Consider the following 24,790-nt stretch of genomic DNA (forward strand, 5'->3'; position numbering starts at 1 on the left):
TACTAATTTATATAGTAGCATGAGCACACTTTTCCTCAAATAATCTAAAAACAAACTTTGCCAGATTTATAAGTAAAAACATGTACTGTGAATTTTTAATTTGTACTGATTTACGCAATAGTGAAACTGAATATTTTTTATTTACTGTTCACTTAGTTTCAGTGTGGTTTACTTGTTTAAATTCTGCTCATTTTTCATTTTTGGAGGTCACTTCAGTCGTCTTTATATATTCATACTTTCTCCACCAGGTATATTAAACTTTTTCATTTACCATCTACCCTTTACTTTTGTCTTGGTTGGTTTGATTAAGGTTTCAGATTTTTACATAGTCAAAGCTATCTTTTCCTTTCTGACTTCCTTTCCTTTCGGTTAAACAATTCTTAATGTCCATATTTAAAGACTTAACTCTGTTTTGTGCCCCTACAGTAAAAATCCTTCATCTAAATGAAGGCAATAGCCCCTTCCTCAAAGGGTCATTGTGAACATTAACTAAGATAACTTATACTAATGTGCTTTGTAAATAGTAAAGCAACATATAAATGTCAATTACCAGCAGCCCCTCAATACATGGCAGTTATTAATACCACATGCCCATCGACTGACAGAGTTTATAATTACACGCAGGTAACCTAAGCAGATGTACTTGGGGGTAATGGAGTCTGAAAAGCTAATGTACTGTAAGGCACATGGAAGAGCTTCTCACAATCCTCGCCTGGTTCCAGAACACAGAGTCATGTCAAAGGTCCCAGACGGCGGGGGCTCTTACCTCGCTTACTCGTCCCCTTCCTCCAACTCAGTTTCTTTGTGCACCACCACTCTTGTGACCGACATGTCGGGGTGCTGCTCTCTGGCTTCCCTGATGGCCTGGGCCAGCGCCTGCCGGATCAGTAGAGAGCATGGTTAGCTGAGGACGGGCTCCTTCTCAGAAGGCAAAACACAAGCTCGTGATCAATGAGACCCCATGTCAAGTCCAGTTTTATTTCTTTATTGGATAAAGCAGAAAGATCTGAATGGGCTTAATGTTTAAAGGGTGCTTCTCATTTCCTCATGTTTTCTACTTCTCCAGTCTATTTTCAAACAATGATACACGTACAAAAACATGCTGGCAAATGCCAGCCTTGAACTCACCTAAGACTTAAGAGAAAACACCTTCTCTGGCTCACTTAGGATTTTCACCTGTAACTGGAGACTAATGCTAAGGTTCTCAAGATCCTTTTAAGGTGTACCATATGGATTAAAGGAAGTAAAGCATCCAGCATAGGGCCTGCTCCATACATGCAAGTGATACCGCCATTATTATGCCATTGCTTGAAACCCCCAAGGCACAGGACCAGGCCTTGCTCATCTTTGCCCTCTTAGGTGCTCAGAAATTTTGGAGAACATTGCAGGAAAAATATAAACGTCTAGGGCATAGAATAATGAAAACTGCAGCAACACCACCACCATATGGTCAGTAAAGCTAAAGAAGAGAGGGTAATCTTTATTTTTTTTAAAGATTTATTTATTTATTTATACAAGCACTGGGTATAGTCAGAAGCATGGGAGAGTGAGAGAATTCACCAAAGCCAGAGCGGGGAGCAGAGCAAGCAGAAGGACCGAAGTACACTGTTGAGGGGAGCAGCGGGCGGCAGGAGAGGTCTGCGCGTCATGTGGGACCCTCCTCTGGTGGCCGGGGAGCAGCCGGGGATCGAACCAGCGCTGCAGAGGCTGCGGGCAGCTTCGCGACCCAGCGGTCAATCGCTGCGCCACAGGGGAGGCCCCGAGGCTAATCTTTAGATTATAAAGTACAGATCCCTGTTTTATAGTTGAAACACCTTTCAGCTATATGTATATATGTATAAAAGGTGAATGAATCTTTTTCAATGCCATCCTCTCAGGGTGCCATAGGGCAGGGGGGTTGGTGCCTGGTTGCCACCTCACTGGCTCATGTCTCTTCCCTGGACCAACAATAAGATAGCAAAGTTTCTCTGTGTTTTATCAGAAAAGAAACTGTTTATGAGTGTAATGGCAAAGTGAAAAAATCCTATTTTTCAGAGGATAAATATCTTTAAGAGGTCTTGGGGAGAAAATAAAACACCACAGAACAACACTCAAAACCTAGGAAATAAAGCTTAAGCAAAAAACTAATTCTACGGGGAGAGAGAGCACCAAATCTCACTTGGAAACTATGAGCCTGTAAAAAAGTAGCATTTTTTCACCCAGTTCTGTCTCCTGCCTACAAGGACAACTGAATTTCTTCTTTATACCATAGTTTCTGTCTGCTAGAAGGTTACTGAGTAAAACTCTGGGCCTCAGTCCACAAAGAAAAGGTAAAGCTACAAAAGAAGATATCATTTTTATACCAAAACTTTTTATGCTGATGCTTGAGACACTTGAGGTCACTTTATGTTCACAAGGGGACAAATGTTGGTGAACCACTGTGTCAGGACAAAAGAGAATGCAGACAAGGGACTAGCCTCCCATTTAGCACACATATGACTATCAGGTGGGGAGAGTATGAAGGCTGCAGGGCAAGAGTGGAGCCCAAGGAGATGAAGAATTTCATCTCAGAGAAGGTCAAAGAATCTCATCTCAGAGAAGGTCAAAAGTACCCCATGTATTGACTGCGATGAGAATGGAGAAAGGTGCCAAAGTACAGCAGTGTGACTCTATGGGGGTCTGGGGGTGTGTGTTTAGAGGGGGAGAAGGAGATTGGCACGATCAAAACTTCTACTAAATTTCTGGAATTCAAACTGCGAAAGATAAGCTTTGACAGGAGCCAAAGGAAGCAACACACATCTTAACAGATACTTTGTGCTTATATTAATTACAAAGATCTGCCTACATTAAACTAATGCAATTGCTAAAGAGGAAATATAAATGATGCCCAAGGGAAGGCAGCATGTGCAAAACATGATTTAATTAGTAGAAAAGTAGGGGAAACCAGAAAGTGCTATAATCATCTTCAAACACATTTGAAATTAGTTTGCCATTAATTCCGTAATATTAATATATGAAATTAAATAATGCAAAATGTTAATATATTACGGCAACAATAGATTATAAGAAAACTGTCACACCAGAACAGTTGTTCCTTGCTATCTAGGGGTTCTAGAACCTGCTTATGCTCAAGTCCCTTACATAAAATGGGGCTGTATTTGCATATACCTATGCATATCCTCCCTATATTTTAAATCATTTCCAGATTACTTATAGTACCCGATGTAGTGTAAATGCTATGTAAATAGTTACACTATTTTGTTTAGGGAATAATGACAAGGGGAAAAGTCTGTACTTGTTCAGTACTGATGCAACCATCGTGGGCTCAACCATAGGGTACACATTTTCCATCTGTGGCTGGTTGGATTAAGGGATGTGGGGCCGACTGTACTGCTAAATTGAGAAGTTATTTTATTAGAAAGAAATACACTGTGATGAGCGACTGCAGTGCTGTTTAAATCTCACTTGAATGGAGCTGAAAATATTGTAACTAGCACAGAGGGAAGAACGGCAAAGCAAGTTGTTCTAAAAGCACACACCTCTTTCATTTAACACAAAAGAGATTTCTTTCTTTTCTATCTTCCACTGTGAAGCTTCTTTAATGTAGGCAAGGAACTGCAAAAGGTGTCAACGACGTTAAGGTCACCACATGATCAACATCAACTTTTGGCAGGGAAGCGACTTCCCTTTAGTTTTAAATAATTCCCTCATCTCCTGATAGTCTTGAAGGCTGAAGTGAACTCATCAGGAGCTCCAGGTAACAAGCACACCAGAAGCCACAATTAAGTGACTCAACAAAGCTGATGCCATCTCATAACTAAACATGAGAAAGTTAATTATTCTCTGGATTTGTTCACATCTGACCTGGGTTTTAAAATGGGACAGAGCACATCATACAAACAAGGTGTGTTCCTCAATGCAACAATTTAAGTTGTGACATCCTTGTGATTTTTCTCTAATTTAAGAATTAGGAATAGGTGCTATTTTGTAGTTTCTTTTCAGACTACATTTTGAGTATTTGACTGTCAGCAGCACTACCAACTGGGTTTGAGTTTTCAAGTAAAACAGGCCAACAAACAGAAGAATGTACATAGAGCAAAAGTGGAAAGTAATCCCTAGGGGGAAAAGAGGTGTCTGCAAGCCAGAGAGGGCCTAGGTTCAGTGGAGAGAGAGGGTAGTAGAAACTAAATTGGGGAAGACCCCGATTTTCACTTAGCCCTATGCCAAACAATGTGGGTTCTTGCCTCCAACACTGTAAGGTTTCAACAAGTGCTTGTCAAGTGAGAGTTCCAAAGGAAAAAATAAAGAATAGGCTTGCTCCTACTTAAGGTCAGGGTGATTACAACCGTCCCGGTGAAAAGAAGTCCAGTCATACATAGCTTAATGCCCAGGAAAGGTGAGAAACGCTCCTGGGTGTGCGTCAATGCTTGAACTTTATCAGGGAGTGCAATTACACACAGCTAGGTGGTCCAGGTACCACACACCCAGGCTTGATGTGACAGCCTGTGGAGACCACTGTCATATACACGGTCTGTCATCGACCAAACAACCCTAAGCAGCTGCTGTAGAATAAATCCTCCACGTGGGAAACTGGAGGTTTGATTTCCACAGAGGTCACTCATTTTCCAGGGGTTAGCAGGCACATGTACTAGTCCTTGACCAGGAATCTCTACTAGGAAGTCAAAATGCAGTCAGGGCAACCTTTTAACCCTTAAAACAATCAAGGTATTTAAAAGGTATGTTATGAAATATGTAAGTAAAATCATGCTAATGGGATTTTAAAAAGTAGGATAATTTTCTTTTTAGGCATAAAGGAAAAAAAAAATTTGTTGTCACATATAATGAGCCTTTCTTCAATAAGAAATCGTTTTTTAAAATTCTCTTCCCCGCGTTCAATATTGCGTAAAAAGCTGGGTGACTACCATGAGTTCCTAATCCCCAGCTGACATGATCAATTGAGCATTTCCACTCCTTCAAGTTGTTGTAAAAGGAAAGCAGCTTGGTCTCCTTTAAAGCTGAGTTAAAAATCACTCAGAAAATAACAAAATAAAACCCCTCATCATCACATAGGACTGTAGAGGAAAATTAAGCCACTCTTGAAGTCTCCAGCAGTTCTATTCATCACCTGCTTTTGAAAGGCAAACATTCTGCTCAACTTAACATTGAGAATGGAAGCAGGAGGCTTTCAGAAATTCTGAATATATGCAAATGTTCATTTTGTTAAGTGACCTTCGATTAATTCTAGTTCTCATGAATTGCTTATTAATGCCTAGATTACTGAAATAAATTTTCTTAAAACTTATTAAAATCTATTTAAGTATTTAAAAAAGAGAAAGACCTTAGGTTACCTTCTCCCACCCCTCATAAAGAGTAACAAGGTAGGGGAAACCACCTAGAAGTAAAGAGCCCAAATTTTCTATTGCTATTAACAAAGGTACTTTATGAGTTCCTAAGAGTCCTAAGTCAAACTTAGTGGCATTTCTTATTTTTTTAGAAGCCAGTGTCATTAAACTGCCACTTCTGTTTTCAATAGTTGATGACTTGTCTTTAAACCAGAAACCACATAAATACATAATGGCTGCCAGGAATGCTCTAGACTATATTGAACCAAAAGTGCATATAAAGCAAATGTACATCAACAGCAATCCATGTTTTATGCTGATTCAGCATTAAGAAGACTGCAAGGACCACTGTGTGAAAGCTGCACCTTCATGCCATTCATCACAATGCAATACAATGACAGATGTGCAAACGAGAAATCAAGCACAATTAATTACTTTCAGAATCAAAAGGCTTTACCTCATCATGGTCAATATCTGCATCTCCTGTGATCACGATGCGCTTCTCAATTCTTGTTTCAGATATTCCACCTTTTACAGTCTAAAAGTCATAAAGGGGTGGGGAGAATATCAATCACTAAAGCATGTTTTATACAGAATCATAGAAAACAGATGGAGCACACCTAGACCTTCTCTTCACCCTAAGGCAATGCACAGTGAGTGGAGAGGGCTTATGTTCTAGAAACTTTCTTAATCGTATATGGTTTCTATTGATAATAGATGAAATCCCACAGATACAATTGGCATCTACATGTGATAGGAAGAATCCTCCAGGGTGAGGGAAGGTAGACAGGTGTGTATGCAGGAAAGGGAGAAGAAGAGCCCTTCAGGAGATCAGAAGTAGAGAGCTGGACCTACCAGGAAAGCCAGACATGATTTAAGGGTGTCTGTCATTCTGGTTCCCTGAGCGGGCTGCTCTGACATCCAGGGGCTACCTTAGCCAATGGGAAGTGCGTAGAGAGACATGGACAGTGGACAGGTATTTGAATGAGCAGCCAGTGGCTGGGGTAGGGGTGGGGGTGGGGGGGACCAGGGTCTAGGACAACTTACACCTGGAAACACTATTTCTAAGTTCTAAAGACAATCCTATTATACAACTTGTAGCATCCTTAAATATTCTTTAACTGAAAGCAATCTTAAAACTAATTTATAAAGATTCAGATGAAATTAAGATGGTACAGATGTCAGTTAATCCAAATAATTCTATGGGACATTCCATTAGAATTTTTTGAGCTTCTTCACTCCCAGTTTGTTGTTGATTTTTAAAAGATTTATGCATAGAAAAACAGGGTGCATTACAGAGGTGTGGGGAGGGGAGAGGATTCACCAGAGACAAGAGTGGGAGCAGAACAGAAGGATTTACTGAAATACACTGCTGAGGGGAGCAGCGGGCGAGACAGGAGAGGTCTGATGTACCACAGGTGGGCAAGCTCCTTGGCTGGGGAAGCAAACTCATGCCAAAGCGGTGGTAGCATGATAGCACCGAGACTTAACTGCTAGGCCATCAGGGAGGCCCCAGTTTGTTGATTTTTGAAAGGAGAAGAAAAAAGAAATAATTGCTTGGTTTCTGTAGAATTACAAGGAATCCTAACAATTTAGGTATCTTGTTCAGGTTTGGGAAATTGCCTGGTTATAGTTTTGACATAAATCCATTTGGTGATTTGGTTCATTTGTTTTAGGGCAATAATAAAACACAGTTGTGCGTGTGTACACGTAGTGTGGGTGAACAAAGGCTATGTGAGGGGCTGGGCAGGAGTTCTTGGTGAATTGTGCAGAGGTACTAGCTTAGAGCAAATGGAAAGAGCCTGGGGCATTACAGAGGTGGACGAGATCACATGGCTGTGACGTTCGAAAGACACAATGAGCAAACACCACACAGTCCTGAGAAAGCCCATGTCCAATCTCTACAATGCTGATAAATTCACACACTAAACACGCATGATGACACTTTACCATAAGACACAAGGCTTTTCACTAAGCTCAATAATTAGGCTTTAAAATGAACACCAATGCCCTCTTGCATTTACATGGCATTTTGAAAAATCAAACATTATCATTTTATCTATTTGACTCAAATGTACACTTATTTTGTTTTTTACTTTTAATACTTTTAACTGAGGTAATATTAGGATACCCCCACAGGTATTGCCTCGGTGGCATTTTTTAATTTACAAGATTTTTGTTACAACACGGGTGAAGAGAGCGCAAAGGATACTACTAAGACCTTCAAGCACTAACCAAATGTGTGAAGAAACAAAAAGTAATGTTGGAAAATAAATCTGGAGTTAGAAATCTGATGACTGAGACTCTCATCAAAATCACCCAGAGAGCTTAAAACACTCCCAGGTTTTGGTGGACCTGGAGTGAGGCCACAACAGTCACACTTCTAACAAGTCCATAAGTGAGGTTGCAGCTGCCAGCCCAGAGACCAACTTTGGGAATCACTGGTCACCTGGTATTAAACATTAAGAGAACGATGGAAAAATGCCTCATTATATTGGCATCTTAAATCAATGCAAGGCTATTTACATTTATTGGAACAACTTGTGTGAATTCTGGATGACGGTCTTCAGTCACTTGCTTCAGTCAGAGGGCTCGTTTGTACTAACCAAACCTGTGCTTCCACTTTTATTAAATTCTCTCCAAATCCGTAGCTGTCTTAAGTTACTCTAACATACATTTACCTCCTTGTACTTTAGAAAATTGCAATTCATTTTAAATACATTCGTCAATGGAGCCTAATTTCTTGTATACTTGAATCAAGACATTTTTATTCCACTGGCACTGTCTGTGTATTACTTTGAATACACAACTCATTCCCCTGGGTTGCTTTACCTTGGTGATGTGTGTGGTTGTTGTTGTCGACACGGAATCAGATGTGATGGTTTGTGCAGTCAGTAACGTGCCCGAGTCACCACCAGCCCCGCCATCAATCTTTGGATAGTTGGGGGAAAAATACAAAGCAATGCTTAACTTCCATTATGTTGCCAGAGAAGACCCCTCCCCACTGAATATGCATCTTTTAAAAACTATATGGCTGGCAGAAGATGATGCCTATCCTTTGCATGCTTGCTATGGTAACGGACTGCCAGGAGACTAGCTGGCATTTAAAGAGTAAAGACAACGGCTAAGTATCTGTGTAGAAGCATCCCCATGGTTAAAGAACAAAGAAGGAAGAGTGGAAGAAGGTGCAACTAAAAGCCACAAGAGAGTCATGAGAAGATCTGAGTGAAGGCCATTTAAGAAACTAGAAAGACTCTAGAGAATCAGACAGAGATGTTTCCGCAGTGGCCAAAAGTGCTAAGCTTGTTGTTTTAAGAACAGGTAGGTAAATAATAGATAACTCAGATTACTAAGCAATAAAACCTGACCAAGACAGACTGAACTTGAGTAATTTTTTTTTTTTTTAGCTCCTGTAGATTTTTTAATATTGTTGCTGTAACTGTTTGTGTGTTGTGAGCATATATATGGTACATATACTTCAACACATATACACGCATGTTCTATCTATGTACAAGCACCTCATATATAAATCCCATGCATCTATCTAAATTGGTTTCACTTATTTGCTTTGATCCTAGAAAAGGTTGAAAGTTCCAGAGTTTACCAAGGAAAATAATGAAGCAAACCAATAGCTTAACAGTTTATGTTAAGATCACCAAACATATTTGCCTTGTTTCCTGACACTGACTGCAGGAAATAACTAGAAGGTCCAGAGCCTTTTTGACTATAAATTAAGCAGAAATTTCCCGTGAACTTGGGTCAGGCCCATTTATTTCTTTATGAGGCACTTACTTCATCACAAACACCGAGTACGTGTTCTCCTACGAAACCCATTTATAAGAAATCAGTTTGTGCTTATGTGGGATCTATGCACATGTCTGGACAGTATGACTTAAATAATTTTGAGGACTATTTCACATATACACCCATTAACCTTTAAAAAGAATATTCTGGAGGGCAATAATCCATAGTACAGTCCTACAAAAAAATACTAAATTCCTAAGTTTATAAAACAGTTGTACAAATTTCTAAATGATTCTATTTTGAAATGATAAACACATTCTTTTTTATTTCTTTGTCACTCTTATGGTTAGATACCTTAATGCTTATTTCAAATCTTTACAGAACCAGTGTCAGAATACCTAAAATCAACTACACAAATCTGATAGTTACAGAGATGCACAGCATTGCATTTACTTAAGAATGATGACATACATCTTCAAAAAATCATCCCATGTGAAGAAGCACAGTATGTTTGTGTACTTATGCATGTAACTGGCAAGCGAAAGTTGACTGGATCTGCCTTCATGGAGTTTGGGGTACCTAAATCTACTAACCCACAAGTGATACCAAATGCAATAAACTGTAAGATGATCTGTTTCCCAAGCACACATGCCTCCCCCTTATAATTGGGTGGTCACACATTGGATTGCAGCTCTGTCTCAGTCTAAGAAGTAACACAGCAAACTACATTGTTGTTGAAGTACAGCTATAAAATGAAGAGATTAAAAAGCTACGCTAAAGCCAGAAACATAAGAACTAGAAGATGGAATGAAAACAGAAACAGGAAGTAACAGAGTTCAGAGAGTCCGAGTCTAGAGCTTCTGTACCTGTGAAGACTCATATGTGATGGTTTTGGTCTCAGTTTGGACAATAGGGACTTCCTTGGTGGAGATTTCTGTCCTTTGTGAGGCATCAGAAATTGTTACCATCTCTGTTTTTACCACTGGTGGCTGAGGTGGAAAAGGAAGGGAAAAATAAATTCTAGAGCTGATAAAGTAAAAGTGATTGGTGGAACCTTCAAAAATAGTTGTCAGAAATATATCCAAACACATGCTCATGCACAAAAGAAAAAGAATAAAAGTAATTTAAAACAAACAAAAGAGACAAAAGAAAAACATTTTTCTTCAGACAGTGTGTATCTGAAGAAGAAACTAAGAGCTCCTTGAATTGTGGCATGCTTCAAATTATGCTGATCCCAAATTACTTAGAAGTCAAGTTTGGTGTGCAGTGATACATAAAATTCAGCTTTGGGCAAGTAAAACTGAAAAGAAAACAAAACAGAATGAACGATGTGAAGTGACCTGCCTTGATGTTTACTGCTGTTTAAAGAACCACACAGTTTGTGTGAAGGCTCATTGCCTCTAATTGGCACGCCGGGCAGGCAGGTTAAGACTTGCTATTTTCCTTAAGTTTTTCTGCCCTATTGACAAGGAGATGCCATTTGTAGAAAGAAAATCTTCAAGTACCATTGCTTTCAATTAATACTTGTCTAAAACTTGCAGTGCTTCTTATATATTTTATATAAGTTAAAATTTATAGCTAATATAATTCCACCAAAGAAACATTGCGTTAATGCTTTGAGCAATTAAAACATTAAAGGAGGGGCACTGCCCACCAGTGCTATAATCTGCTGAGCAGGCCATAATACTCCTCCAGACTATATTAGTACCTAAATACTATAGTACTTTTGAGAGAATATACCCTAGTGTACTTATTTAAAGAGGAACAACCACATATTAAATGCAGAAAACCATAGTTCAGTGTTCAAAGACTCCTGAAATGTCTTCCCTGAAGTGAAAAAGAAGTTTAAAAGTAACACAATACATATCCACTCAATTATGTCAAAACAAAGGCAAAAGAGAGCAAGGACAGATAATCCCTACATTGTGGTATTTTAGATTCAAGAAAACATTTGCATGGCAGTAAATCCTCCCTCAGCATAACTTTAACTCCATTCAGAGATACTGCACCAGCGACCAAGACAATCTAAAAGGAGTGTGGAAAGTTCTTTTTTTGAAGAGAAAAAGGAAGATTCATCCAGTGTAGATAATCCACAAAACATATTGGCAAATAATCCAGAATGGGAAGAGAAGGGGGTTCTATTCAGCAGTCTAGTTTACTGATGCTTTGAAGCAAAGAAAAAGCTCTTAACTAAATCATACAACTCCTGAAATCTGAAATCACAGGGTAAATCAAGAAGTACTGTTTTCATCCCTGTGGAAGGTGAATTTAGAATACATGGTATTCAGAGCCTGCTGCCAGTTCTATGAATCTTAAAGAGAGAATGAGCCAGAAAGTCCAACCCAGTCATGACAAAAGCAACACACACACTCATATAGGCCATTTTACATACAGGGTTTTCTAATAAACCAAAGAAAAGGGCATTGATTAAGAAGAAGCAGTGCAACTAAGGACAAACAGTGGAAAACAATCAAAACATGCAAGAAAAACTGAAATGTGAAATGACAAGGGAAAAAAGATGAGGTCGCTGTAGGAAAGTCGACTCTATCAAGTGATCCAGGTGCAATAAAGAAGGTAGAAAACACGAGCCGAGCTGGCAGAAAGTACAAAGCCGTGCTCTCCCCTTTCCTCCCGTGAGAGATAAAAATCTTGCTGAAAAAGCTGAAGGAGAACTGGGAGGACAGGAGAAGAAGACAGACAGGTGGTTCTCCACCTGAGAAATAGCTCGAGAGTTTAGCTCCCCCTTGGGATGCTCATTTACCTCTGAACAACAAATAATTTGTGGCAAAACATCAATGTCAACATGAGACACCTCTCCGTTAACTTTATGCTGCTCGTCCTCTGTTTCTTCTCCCATGTCTTGCTTAATAGCGCCTTCGTGTACGCTCTTCTCGGTGAGTATCTTTGGGGCAACTACATTTTCCTGGATCTCTGTTTCTACCGGGAGCTCACTGGCCCCTGCTTGTTTGACTGGGCTGGCTTCTGGCTCTGCTTCCTCCCTCCTCTCTACTACCTTGGCAGCAGGGCCGTGCTCTTCCTCCACCTCTTCGTCATATTCCTCCTGCTCCTCCCTGATGGTGCCCTCGGTCACTCGGTGGTGGGGCCGGTACTCGCCCACATCTTCCTCCTCGCTCTCACTGCTGCTGCTGCTCTCAGAAGACAGGGAGGTGGAGTCTTTCTGTGTCAGAGGCTCCACCTTACGAATCTCCCCAGGACCACTCCCAGGTGAGATCTCTTTACCGTTCATTTCTTCTGTGATTACTCTTTCGTCTTTCCCAACCTCCGCCTGCTGCTTCTCCTCCACTACATTCAGAGTCTCATGTGAACTCTGCACAAAAAAAATAACGGATGAGGGGAAACAAAAATATATAAATAAATCAAAACGACGGCAACCAAAATGAACGGATGGTAGGTTCATGTCATGGAGAAAAACAAAGATGATTATGATGGCTGACTGAAAGGGAAGCGGGGGAAACGTGAGGGAGGTGAGAAAAGTTGGGCAATGGTGTTAACATGGAAAAGGGGAGAACCTTAACAGCATCACTGGCTCCAGCGCAAGGCCCTTCAGACTCGGGAGCGCGGTTCTGCGGAACAAAAAGCAACCGAGGACACAAAATCAATAAAGTTTCACCTCAACACCCACCAAGACAAACATCTGACACTGCAAAGACAGAGCAGCAAGAACCAACAACGACAACAATCCTTTGTTCAAGGTCACATAGAGGACAACCAAGACAAATGCTAAAAGCTTACGATAGGAAACAAAACCAGCCAGCAACCTCCCAAAGAAATAAAATGCTTTTATTGTTTTTACACCTGTAAAAGCTGTACTTGAGTTGAAAACGTAGGGGAGTGAGGGGGAGAAATGGAATTACGCCAATAGCTTGGTGATTGTTTACATTTAAATCTTAAAAATCTAAAAAAACTATTCAACACCTTTGGTTTTAATAATCCGATCATAAAACCTAGCTGGAAACCCTGATTCCTAACTGAATAGGGAATGAATGACATGGTGGTCCTTATTTTTTGTCTGGCTCACTTAGAAAACAGATTCTTTAGTTGGTAAAATTGTGGTCTCACATGGTCATGAACATAAAAAACTGTTGACGTTTCAGAAACAGTGATTAACATCCCACACAGTGTTACAGATTAGCAAAAGGGTACAGTAACATTAGGGTAAACTGGATGTCGGTGAGGGCTCCAGGTGTTTTTCCTTAGGATTTAGCTTCTCCACTAGATCTTTGAAAGCTGAAATGGACCTAAGTTTATTATTTCAGATGTTCACTCTGTTCCCTGCAGACATCACTTTCTTTAGAAGTAAATTCACTCAAGTTTACTATAGTACTTAAGTGTGCAGTTAGTACCTATTGATCAAATGCATTAATAATATAACTTACTATGTTACAGTGTTGATAACCAGGGCAGAATAAACACATTCTCACTAAGAATTTTACAACTATAAGAAAGCTTACAATGTTCCCTGAGAAAAAAAGGGCACTTTTCACTAGTACAAATAAAACCCAGGCAATTTTTTAACATTTAGGTGATACTATTGCCTCCAGTATAACTTTAAAACAATTCAAGGAGAGATAGCAGCCCCACTTATTCAAGAAGGTATATCCATGCTTTATAAAGAAGGGCACTGCAACCTCTGGACTCTCTGGGCAGAGATGAACCCTATAAATTTGCCAAGATACTACATGGATGGGAGCTATCTGTTCCATATAAGTAACAGCAAATTTCAGGTTTATATGCCCCAGCAACACAGACAAAAGGGCACACTTCTCAGCAACTATCATTGTACAATCACACATTCTCTTTCATCCTTGTTATTATTCTTGAAAGAATGGTACGGACATGGTTTCATTGTTCAAATTACCATATACATCATGTTACTGACAGAACAAGACAGTCATCTTTTCAGCTTTATTGAAAACCCAACTGTGTCAAATATTAAATTGGAAAATTTTGAATCCATTTGGATAAATAAGTAACACCTAACTGGAACTACGCATTGATGTTTACACATAAAGATATCCAGTGATCAGAACATTTCTAAAGCAGACATTTCATGATTACAGGTCAGTGTTACTTAACCTTAAATGGCTGGGTAGATTCTGCCCAATTTCAAGGAATCCCTTTGAGTCATTGAGAAAAATGAAAATGATTTCATTGAATATAACAGGTCTTTTGATTTTTTTAAATATGGTAAGCAGAGTTTATAAAATAAGGCATCGGAAGATATGAGAAAGATGTAAGCCCTGAAAAATTTTAATTTGACAAAACATTCTTAGCTTCTACTTTGTTGCAGGTTTCCTTCCACGAAACAACTTAAGACTATGGGTTTAAATGATTCTCTGAATTTAGGCAGATTTGAGGCTAGGGCACAAAAGAAACAGGAGAAACATCCAATCTACTTTTTCCTCACGTCCAAATTTGGTGATTATTTCTTGAATGTTTCTCCCAAAAGAGTTAGTTTCACCAATGAAAGCACTGGAGGGAAGGGTTCCTGAATACTGGAAAAATGAAAATCACTCTTGTATGTGGCTTTTAAAAAACAGGGGAAACAAAGTAAAATGCACCTCAGGCAACTGTAAGAAGGGCCAGGAAGAAAGCTTTTCAGTAGGTGCATTATAGTTCCCAACAGTGCCCTCTGCTGTCCAAGTGGTGGCTGAGGTGAAGGTGGCGTTCATGCTAAGAGAAAAGCCCTTTTCACTAAACAAAATTGATGTTATCTCCTCTTCTAGGCTCTAGAGAGGTCAGAAAGGAAGAGCACAGAATTAACAATAAGTCAGAACAGACAACAAGCAGTGACCTATTAAAAGAAAGGAAAGGTTACACAAGAAAGAAATCACAGAACAACAAACTGAAAGAAAGGTGAGGAATCGGAAAAAACGCAGCAGCGGATGTGGCAGAGTCCTGAATGCCAGCTTCCATCCTGTTTGAAAATCTCTGACAGCTGAAACTTATGGAAACCAGCTAAACTCCAGAATTTTCACTGAAGTTTTATCATAACTGGGTACAACCTATCCATCCAATCAAACACTATTTTGCTTATTTTTGTGGCAGCTTCTTGGAGAGTGTCTGTACAGAATGGCCTCTTAGCAGACCCCAACCTTGCAACACTTATTCCTGTGTTAAAATTTGGATGCCCTTATTCTGCTGCCTCCAATGCCTTCCCCTAGTCACTCTGGACCTCACCAATTCTGCCATTTCTCTGTAGTCCATCTAATATCCCATATTTTGTGCATAGGCTTCTTTAACCATTCCAGCTCCTCCCATCTCTTCCCTTCTTTATACCACCTGATTTGTCTGCACAGCAGGTGCTGTGACAGTAAACCACAGAAATTCTCTCAGACATGCTAAATAAAGTGCCAAAAATTGAATACTTTTTTCTAGTAACTGGTTAAAAAAAAAATCTAAATAGAAAGACAAACTTAGAAAAATCAGTGAGCAATGTAAAAATCATCTGTTCCTGAAAACTATTCAGAAAAATTTAATCTTTGCATTTCTATCCCTTAAAGGATCATCTTTAAACTGCCTGAAGGCACAAGAGAAAAGCTGTGGGGGTCTGGCTTCGGGTATGTGGAGGGCCAACAGTAGAGTCTTCTTGAGCTCCCCATCAAGCCAGAAGAGAGAATATTTCCTAATACTTCTTAGAACACTTAAAGATGAGCGAATGAATGACATTTCTGGTTGCCCCTTTGGATGTGAGGAGTAGGACAGTGAGATGAAGAGGGTGACATACATTATTCAAGAGAGAAAAAGCTTCCTGACTAATTCAGCATGATTACAACCTCCATAATTAAACCAACCTAGGGGTGGGTGGGATGGTGAAGTATTCTTCTCCAAGAGATCACTCGAGAGTTTATATAAGTGCTACACATTTAATTATTCAATAAAATACCTTCTGCAGTACCTTAAAAGTACAGTTTTTGTAATCTCTGATAGATTGATGAGAATATTTTATATAAGTTGGTGCAATAACGTAATAGGACATGAAATCATGTTATTTACCTGTCAAAGACCGCATTTACTTTTAAACAAGAGGTTATTGCTGTTATTTTTAATCTATGAACCCCTAAGAAATTTGGAGAAGTTGATCAAATTATACTCACATGTCATTAATGATTACGATTTAAAGATAATCAAGAAATGCTGCAAAATCAGTAGCAAAATGAAGGTGCAACAAAGACCAAACTTTAAAAACTTTTGTTAAGTCAAAACAATGAAGTAGATTTAAATATTCAGGTACTTTCAACTAAAGGAATGATATGATGTTTACGGGGGAGGAGGGTGGGGGATACAATGTAAGTGATCTATAAATGGAGGGTGAAAGGGTAATTATAGATGACAACAATTCATATGTATGCTAAATATGTATTTTCTTGCATGTGCTGTAAAGGAAAAGTATTGAAAACAACAGTAGCTACAAGTGTAGATAAGCTGTTTAGAACTTAACTGTGGGCAAAATCCAGATTTAAATCTTATATAACCTCATTTTAATGTAACTTATATACAGATATTTTATATTGTACATCTCTAAACCATGATACTCAGAAAAAAGTTTGAATAATTTCAAGCATCTTCACCAAAGTTCCAAAGTTTCCTACTACAAAATGTATAAAGACATCATTTGAAATTGACGTTCAGTGCCATCTGACTTGCTTCCAGGGGATAAACTTTGAAGACTACATAAATATTTCAACATTTATGACATTGAAATCATTATCTCACACACACAGTCTACTGGCTTTGGATTTCAGTTTAACCTTTAGCATATATAAACATGCCAATTGGTTGAGATTTACGGCATTATTTCTTTCATTTACAGTGTTTCATTTCATATTTCATCTCAACCAGACCTCAAATTCCTTTAGGGCTTCATCTTCCACTTATTTCTCTTCCACCTACCCCACTGTGTGTTATGATGAATAATGCTTTGTACTTATTAACAAAATCAGGCTTTGTAGAAGAGAAACATTTTTTCCTTGTTAGTGACCACCACCTTTGTAACTCCTATAATCAATTCCTTATCCAGCCCTAGAGGAATCTCTGTCAGACACTTCCCAGTTTAAGGTTCCCAGAGGCTTCCCATGACTCCAACAAGAAATTTCAAGCTCTAATATAGTCTTTAAGACCTTGACAGGGCCTGGGGTCTGCCTACTTGACTTTTTCTGTCTCCATGACTTGGTCTTTCAGTTCTTTAAACTAGTTCCTGCCTGGCAGCTGTTGCCTTTGTTCTTCCTTCCACACAGAAAAAGCTTCACGTCCACATGTCACTTATCCACATTAAGGTCTTAACTCAAATGTCCTCCCTTCCTGACCACGATGGCAAGCAGCCATCCCAATCACCTTTTAACAGGAAATTATATTTCATCTTAACTCATCTAAGCACATCCAATTTGCTAATTACTAAATTTACATGACCACCTCTATCTCCTCTACTATACTGCCAAGTATCCTAGTCCCAGCAATGAACAGGCTGAGCAGCTGGCTGACAAAAATCAGCAGAAACACAGAATGAGAATGCAAAAGCAGAAGAAAGCCAATTTCCTTAGTAATGTCGGCAAGTTCATACATACAGAAGTAGAGAGAGATCTCAGGGGCTGCTAAGATACACCAAAATCCTTTCTCTGTTAAAAATGTAAAAATTGAAAATCCAACAGGTTTCCCAATGTATTCAAAAACTAGTAACCTAAGCCTGTTATTTTAACACCACCACATTGTGTAAAAGTGTGTACAAACAGAGCCGTTTCATATGAGACCATGGCCTCCCAACTGCCAGCCACATACATACATCAGGATTAGGGATTCTGATCGCCTAAATGGGTTGATATATATCATTTCAAATTTTGGATTTTCAAATAAAGTACTTCAGCACTAAGGTGTTTCTCACCTACTGACCTCCATGTTCCTATATATTTGGAGAATTAACTTTTTAAAGATTCAAAAAAATTGTATCAAAAATATTTGAGGATGATATATGATAAAATGGAGTCTCTTATGGCTGTGGACAGAAACAGAGGAAAAGGGGAAAAGCAAGAGGAGATCCAAGGATGCAAGGTGAACACCTTGTCTGCCTCCTGGGCTTTCTCTTCAACTGTCCGTGTTGCCGCCATCTGATGCTTCTCCTTCATGGACAAAATATCCTTGAAAAGATGTTCTCCTTTTCTCTATTGTTTTAAACAATAGACATAATCAACAAATAAGACACATACATCACGTCTATAGCAACACAAACATAAAACAATGGTGTGTCAGTGGAACAAATCAGGTGAAGTGGCACACAAGGGGAGACCCAAGTCTCAGCATGTCAGATACTGTTTCTCCAGAAAACACAACACTCTAGAAGTGACTGCTGACACACAGACATTAATCGCTTCAGAAAACCTAAAAATAACAATTTGAGTTGTACACAACTTCATAAGACCCTACCATGGTGTTGTCAATCTTAAAATTTTCAAAACTTGCGTTTTTAGTTCAGTAATTGTTTTTGCTCATCTGTCCTGAAGGAGCTATTTTCCTTTCACTGTCACAAGTTAGAAATTTAAAGCAATTAACAGTTTGTGCTTTTTAAGAAAAGGTGAATACAACAGCATGAATTAAATGCCTACAATTGGCAACAGTCAAGTCAGACTAGATGCTGAACTTAAGAAGAGAAAGACAGAAGAGGGAGAGATGAAATTGTAGGGTGAAATATTTACACACGTTTTACAACTGCATCTTAAAGTATAATCACTGTCTCTTCAAGTACAATGAACATGCCCATGAAAGTTCTTGGTTAATAGGGATTTGAGAGCACCAGAAAAGAACAGATATAGATGGGAATGAATGAAGTACTTTGAGTCTATATTCCAAAGGCAAATCTTTACATTGGTGGTAGGAAGAAGTAAATCATGGAAAGAAAAAGGATCAATTTGGGGAATTGTTACAGTAGAAAATGTTCTTTAAAAACCAGGCTATACTTCATGCCTAGGAAGTGTCAATATTAAGATGCATGATATGACATTCTGCAGTTTTCAACTGGCTATCAGTCTCCACATTAAATTTAACTCATTTTCTTCACAGTAATTACGTAAAGCCATTCTAAATATAGTCTGCATTCCTATATCCCTTAAGTCATTAAGTAAATGCTGTTATTTCAGAAGTCAGTATCTGAAAACTTAATATCACATTAAGCCAGTTTTTAAGTCATCCTACGTAACAATTCATTGCTACTTACTTTAATAGAATGTAATATCATTTGAAACTACATTAAAAGTACTTTGAAACTCATGCAATTTTCCTAAAAACCAGGTCAATAAGTAGTACAATGTTAATAAATATTTAGTATTTAAAAACTGTTAGCAAACATATGAAAAAACGAAATGGGGACATTTTGTAATTTCCTGAGAATGTACAAAATAGATTAGCAAACTGAGTTTCACTGAACAGTCAACAAATAGCTAGCAACATACCCCTTGTGTCTGTAGAGACAGAGGTGTGATACGGCGTTTTTCCCATTCATTAGGGCGCGGCTCAGGTGTAGATTCCATAAAATTGCGCTTCAGTTCACTAATGCTAGCCTGATGTTTCAGTATGTCCTCCTGGGCCTTATCCAGGTCCTAGCAATATGTAATGTAATAAAGGGGGGAAATCCAAAAGAAAAAAACCCAGTAGGACAAAAAATAAAAATAAAGCAAAAAACAAAAAACAAAGCAAATTTATGATTAAAAAAAAAAAAACATACTAAAGCAAGAAAAATGCCAAGTCTCAAAAGCCATAAAATCAGCTATGAATAAACAACCTTAATGAGTTCATCACAACTTGAAAATAAAGCCAATGTGTAATGTTTTTGTGATTCACAGCTTAAAGGGTTCTAATTTAGTTTTTAAATAATATTTATATTATTACAAGGACGTCTTTTTGCTTATTAAGTTCCATGGTTTTCTTAAGAATTTGAAATGCTGCCTATGACTTTGTTCCTGCAAATTTACCTGTCTGAATAGAATAGGGCTACTATTAAAATTTCATTCTGGGAATATAGTAAATCAAGTCACAACAGAGAAAGGGAGCCTCAGAATCATATTTGCCTCATGGAAAGGCCAGTGTAGGACCATCCAAAAAAAAAAAAAAAAAAAGAGAGAGAGAAAACCAAGGACTGATTTTTTTCCAGGAAATTCCAGCAGTGTCTTTAGTCCTTAAAGAATAAAAATAATGGCTTCCCAGGGGCTACGTCTATTTGGCCTCTCTATAAAAATTAGTGAACCACATGCTGGTTTCATGTACTTGACAAGCAGAAATGCGGGGCCCAGTCACCCAAATATCAGATGGTCCTCATACAATCAAGGATACAAGAAAAATTACCAGGTCAATTTTCACTGGCGTAGACCCTGATAAATGATGGCATCTGTGGGATATTTTAGATTGCCCTAATAAACAGTAGTTGTGGATTTAAAATGCAATTAGTGTTCAGCAAATGGTTTTAACTGAATTTTCAAGGTTTCTTACATTTTAAAAATCATGGGGGCCACCTATGGATTATACAGCTTCCATCCCACTCCCAGAGGAACAGGGCATGCATCTGATAAAATTAGATATTCTATATTCATGCACAAGCATAGTAGCTCATCTGTGAGCTTCTATAGCCATCTGCAAAAACTCATGAAAATCTAAAAATCTTTGCATGGCATGGAAAAATGACCGTGGCTTGAGATCAGGCACATTTCTTGCATTTGTTCAAAGCAACGTTATGTATTACACTTTAGAGCATTTTAGTAAGTTATGCTAAAATACATTTCCAACAGTTTCAAAGCTGCCAAAAGCAACCAAACAAATTAGTCAGATTATTGAGAATTGCAGTTCTCCACAGTATACACTATGCCATAAGACCCTAAAATAAGAAGGGGGAGGAGGAATTGTTCTCATGTGACACGGGGAATATATTCCTAATTGAATGCTAGGCTTTTGTTTTTTCTCCTTTCTCTCCTTTTCTCTTATTTTTTAATCAAAGCAATCCTATTCATTAGTATACTCTCCAACTTCATACTCCAATAGCATACTATTCCTAACTGCATGGATTTCAGCACCACTAACCCCCAAAAATTGTGGTCACAGATTAAGAGCCAAGTGACTTAATGCCAGGACAAATTATCTGTCCTGGTCAATGTATAGTAAGGATGGGATCACATTATGTCAGATTCCATGTTCTGGAGAGAACTCATTAGGAGACAATAGGTTTACTTACAGGACAACTTCAAGATCAATAGATAAAAACTTTACTCATTTGATACAGAACATTTTCTTCCCAGCTGTCACTTTGAGAACTTCTGGTAGACATATTCCTAATTAAGTCGCTTTAAAAGAACACAAGTCGGCCTGGTTACATGCACTCCCAAGCTGAATTTCCCCCATGCATTTCATGCACTGTGCTTGGAGAAAGTTGCCAGCCAGCCTGTGCGTGACCTCCCGTCCACAGCAGCCTGGCAGCCATCAGGACAGAGTTGTTTTCTTAAATTATACAAACCTCCAACATTAAATTGCTATGTCTGACATAAATATTATCCCCTTCTACTCTCAAGGAATTTTTCTGTGAAATTAAATCACACACAGGGAAAAGGCAAGTAAACATTAAGTGTATCAATTAGCAAGCACCAGCAATGACGGAGTTTGGATAGCCTAAGACATTAAAACAAAAGATGAATAAAAATCTTAAGAACCTAAAGCCACAACAAGCACAATTCACAAGTACAGGCTGAGAGTGTATCATCCCAAATACAATCGCAGGCAGCAGCCACTAGATATTTAACTTTGGGGAAAACAAATATCCACCTCCTCCAGCTGTGTTTCCTCTTCTTCCATCTTCGCCTGAAGAGTTGCACGGCCAACAGTAAGAAGGGGAGGATTAGTAGCAACTCTACCATCAGGGCAAAGAGGTTGTATTTGAACTTAAACAATGAATCAATATTACCAACCTTTATTGTTTGTCTCTCAGAAAAATGCAGAATATTAAGCCACTTTTGGTCTTTCTTCACCTACAGTGTTGTATGGATGATGGACATGATCCATTGCAAAGGCGGAATGGAGAATGGAAGCTTCACTCTTTCTCAGTCCCTAAGTTACGTACTGTTTTTGAATATTATTTACTCAGGAATGGAAATGTGAGAGTGTAAAAATGGCATAATTCAATCTATTCTAATATGAAATGCCTAAATCAACTAGTGACGAGGGCAAAGCATAATGATGCAAAATCTGGTGTTAGCTTTATCTCAGGGACAAATAATTATTTACCATCAATTTCTTTCCTTTAGGGGGGAAATTGGTCTCTTTTTATGTTAAAATGGTACGTGTTTTTAAATATTCTTTGAGATATAGCCACTTTTCTTTCATAATCTCCTTAAATAGGAATGGTTTATCATAGTTGGGCAATTCTCAGTAATTAATGATGAAAGAATCAATTTGTAAGTTTAAAATAACGTAAATGTTGACTGACTACTGAACCCAAGGAAAGGAACATAGCAAGAAAGAAAAAAAAAAACTGATTCCCATATAAAAGGAAAATAGTTTAACTTTTAACACGTTAATTCATAGCAGGATCAGATGTTCTGTTCTTTTTTACAGGAGGTAAGAGTGTCAACTCTGAGAGTTCCAAATTTTTTTTTTTAATCATTCAAATATATTTTAAGTAAGCAGGTAGCTTAAAATGTCATTTTATCAGCATGGAAAATGAGATACAGTCAATTCAGAATCTACTAAGAATCGTCTTCCAATTCCTTGGTCAACTCTTAACTCTAACATGTCAATCTTTGGCAGTCCTCTGGTAACTTTAAAGAATCATGGCTTCACACAATGCTTAATCATACTATCATTTTCACATTTTTTTCTTTAGATTTCCTTTGAATTTTGTGATTTATGTTATGGATAACACCCACAGGATATGAGACACTAAGTCACCAGACCATATTTAGCAAAATAATCAAAAACATGTAGCACAGAATTATTTGTGCAGAGGTAGTCCTACATAAGGGTAAAAATTCATAAACTAGACACCTAATTTTAAATGAAAGAGCACTAAAAGGGCCAACCTTAGGGCTAAATATTCTCAAGTTACAAAAAGTCATTTTTTGTAGACATTTGTTAAAACAGAATAGTATCTTCCTTAAAAATACTTGACAGTGACTCTTTTTTATTTAATTATGATTTAGCTAAAAAACACTTCCTGATAGTCATCTGGTTCCCAAATGCTATAATAATATGAAACAAAGAGTTTCTGAGATTAGAGCTATGTACTCAAGAGTAGAGGTTCCAGATGCATCCTCATAAATGCAAGAACAAGAAGCTTGGTTTTCTAACAAGAGTTATAACAGTACTAAGGAGTTCTACTACTACACATCATTTACAGTTATGTCCACTACATTCTAAGTTCTAAGCTGAAACAAGTTTCCATCCTAAAATAACAGCATTAAAATATGTCTGCAGAACAGACTCTATATGGATCGTTCATGGGGACACAGAGCCCCTTCTCTTTTGATTTAGTATGTTCTAGGTATTTCTACAATAGTCCTTTAACTTTGTTCTCAACTTAGCATGTGTGGACCTGGTCAGCAGGTATTAATGGCAGGGAGAAACTCATACTTCTTTTTCATGCACTAAAACGTTGTTTGTGTGAAAATGTGTAGACCATACTATTTTGAGAGCAATCAGTGAAATTTATGCACATGTTTACACTCTACATTAGAAACAGTATAAGATGGAGAATATTTTTGTGGACCCCACAAATTGTAGCTTATGTAGGAGTGCCAGCAACTGCTTCCTCTTCCTCTGCTTTGTCATTCCCATCGTTGTCATAAGACACATTAAAGGAAGTGGCTTTTGCCTCCAGATAGCAGAGGGATAGAGCCAGAGGAAGGGAAAAAGTGAGAGAAAAAGGCACCGACTGAGAAGCAGAGAGAAGTAGCCCAAAGATGAGGATGAGAGAAGGAAGGAATGAAGGGGAGGTAATAGGAACATAATGCTGGACATCAGCAGGGAGAAAGGAGACCCAGACCTTGGGGAGGCTGGGGAAAGCAAGATACCCATCTTCATCTAGAAGTGAGGGGAAACTGGATGGAAAGCATTTGCAGAAACTGAAGGAAAAGTGCCCAAATTCAGACTCTTTATGGCCAGCCTCTTTTAGAGGTGTCTCAGGGGTGGGAGGACATTCAGACTGAGCAGGAGCTTCGACAGGCTCCGGGACAGAATCATGGGCAGTGACTTCACTGTCCCCCTGCTCTGAGGTTTCGCCTGTGGAAAGGAGTTCCAAGCTGTCTACTGTGATCTGGTCGGCCTCCCCAAAGGGGTCTTCCTCCGAAATGTCTGAAAGCAAGTCCACTTCAGGGACTGGCAACAGGTTTGGGGAAAGACATGAAGCACAGCGGATGAGTGGTGACGGTGGGCACAAGGAAAAGGGCTGTTCTCAAGAGCAAACCCATGGATGAACGTGAAATTACACAATGGATATATTCAAAGGCAAAACAAAGGCGAGAAAGAGAAGAAGAAATGGATAGTTAGTGAAAACTTTTACTCTTAAGTATGGGGTCATATTAACACAATGCAGTGAGAAAATGAATTAAGTGATCCATTTTTTAAAGAGGAAAACTGAATGATTTTTATCACATAAAATGTGTAGTATAGGTTGATTTCATGATTGTTTTCCAACTGGTTGCAAACATTCAAATGAAATTCAAATAGATTATCACTTCTAA

At 38.5% G+C, this 24,790-nt stretch overlaps 1 protein-coding gene across 14 annotated transcripts in view; it reads right to left on the reverse strand.

The window, feature by feature from the left end:
* EPB41L2 (erythrocyte membrane protein band 4.1 like 2) overlaps positions 1–24,790 on the reverse strand; it is a 196,413-nt gene that overhangs the window by 16,363 nt on the left and 155,260 nt on the right. For 4 of the 14 annotated variants that reach the window (XM_037520381.2, XM_037520384.2, XM_037520382.2 and 1 more), the window contains 9 exons: positions 21,574–21,636; positions 19,526–19,672; positions 18,140–18,241; positions 12,596–12,649; positions 11,827–12,393; positions 9,932–10,054; positions 8,154–8,252; positions 5,779–5,859; positions 767–876 (listed from right to left, as the gene is read on the reverse strand). In XM_037520381.2, the coding sequence (XP_037376278.1) occupies positions 772–876; positions 5,779–5,859; positions 8,154–8,252; positions 9,932–10,054; positions 11,827–12,393; positions 12,596–12,649; positions 18,140–18,241; positions 19,526–19,672; positions 21,574–21,636 (1,341 nt within the window). In that variant the 3' untranslated portion in view covers positions 767–771. The remainder of the gene's footprint in view (positions 1–766; positions 877–5,778; positions 5,860–8,153; positions 8,253–9,931; positions 10,055–11,826; positions 12,394–12,595; positions 12,650–18,139; positions 18,242–19,525; positions 19,673–21,573; positions 21,637–24,790) is intronic. The other 10 variants (XM_054697827.1, XM_054697826.1, XM_054697828.1 and 7 more) reach the window with 10 other exon arrangements.

This window comes from Talpa occidentalis, unplaced genomic scaffold, assembly GCF_014898055.3.
Source record: "Talpa occidentalis isolate TD23 unplaced genomic scaffold, MPIMG_talOcc4v2.1 talOcc4.2, whole genome shotgun sequence".
In the NCBI taxonomy this organism is placed as follows: domain Eukaryota; kingdom Metazoa; phylum Chordata; class Mammalia; order Eulipotyphla; family Talpidae; genus Talpa; species Talpa occidentalis.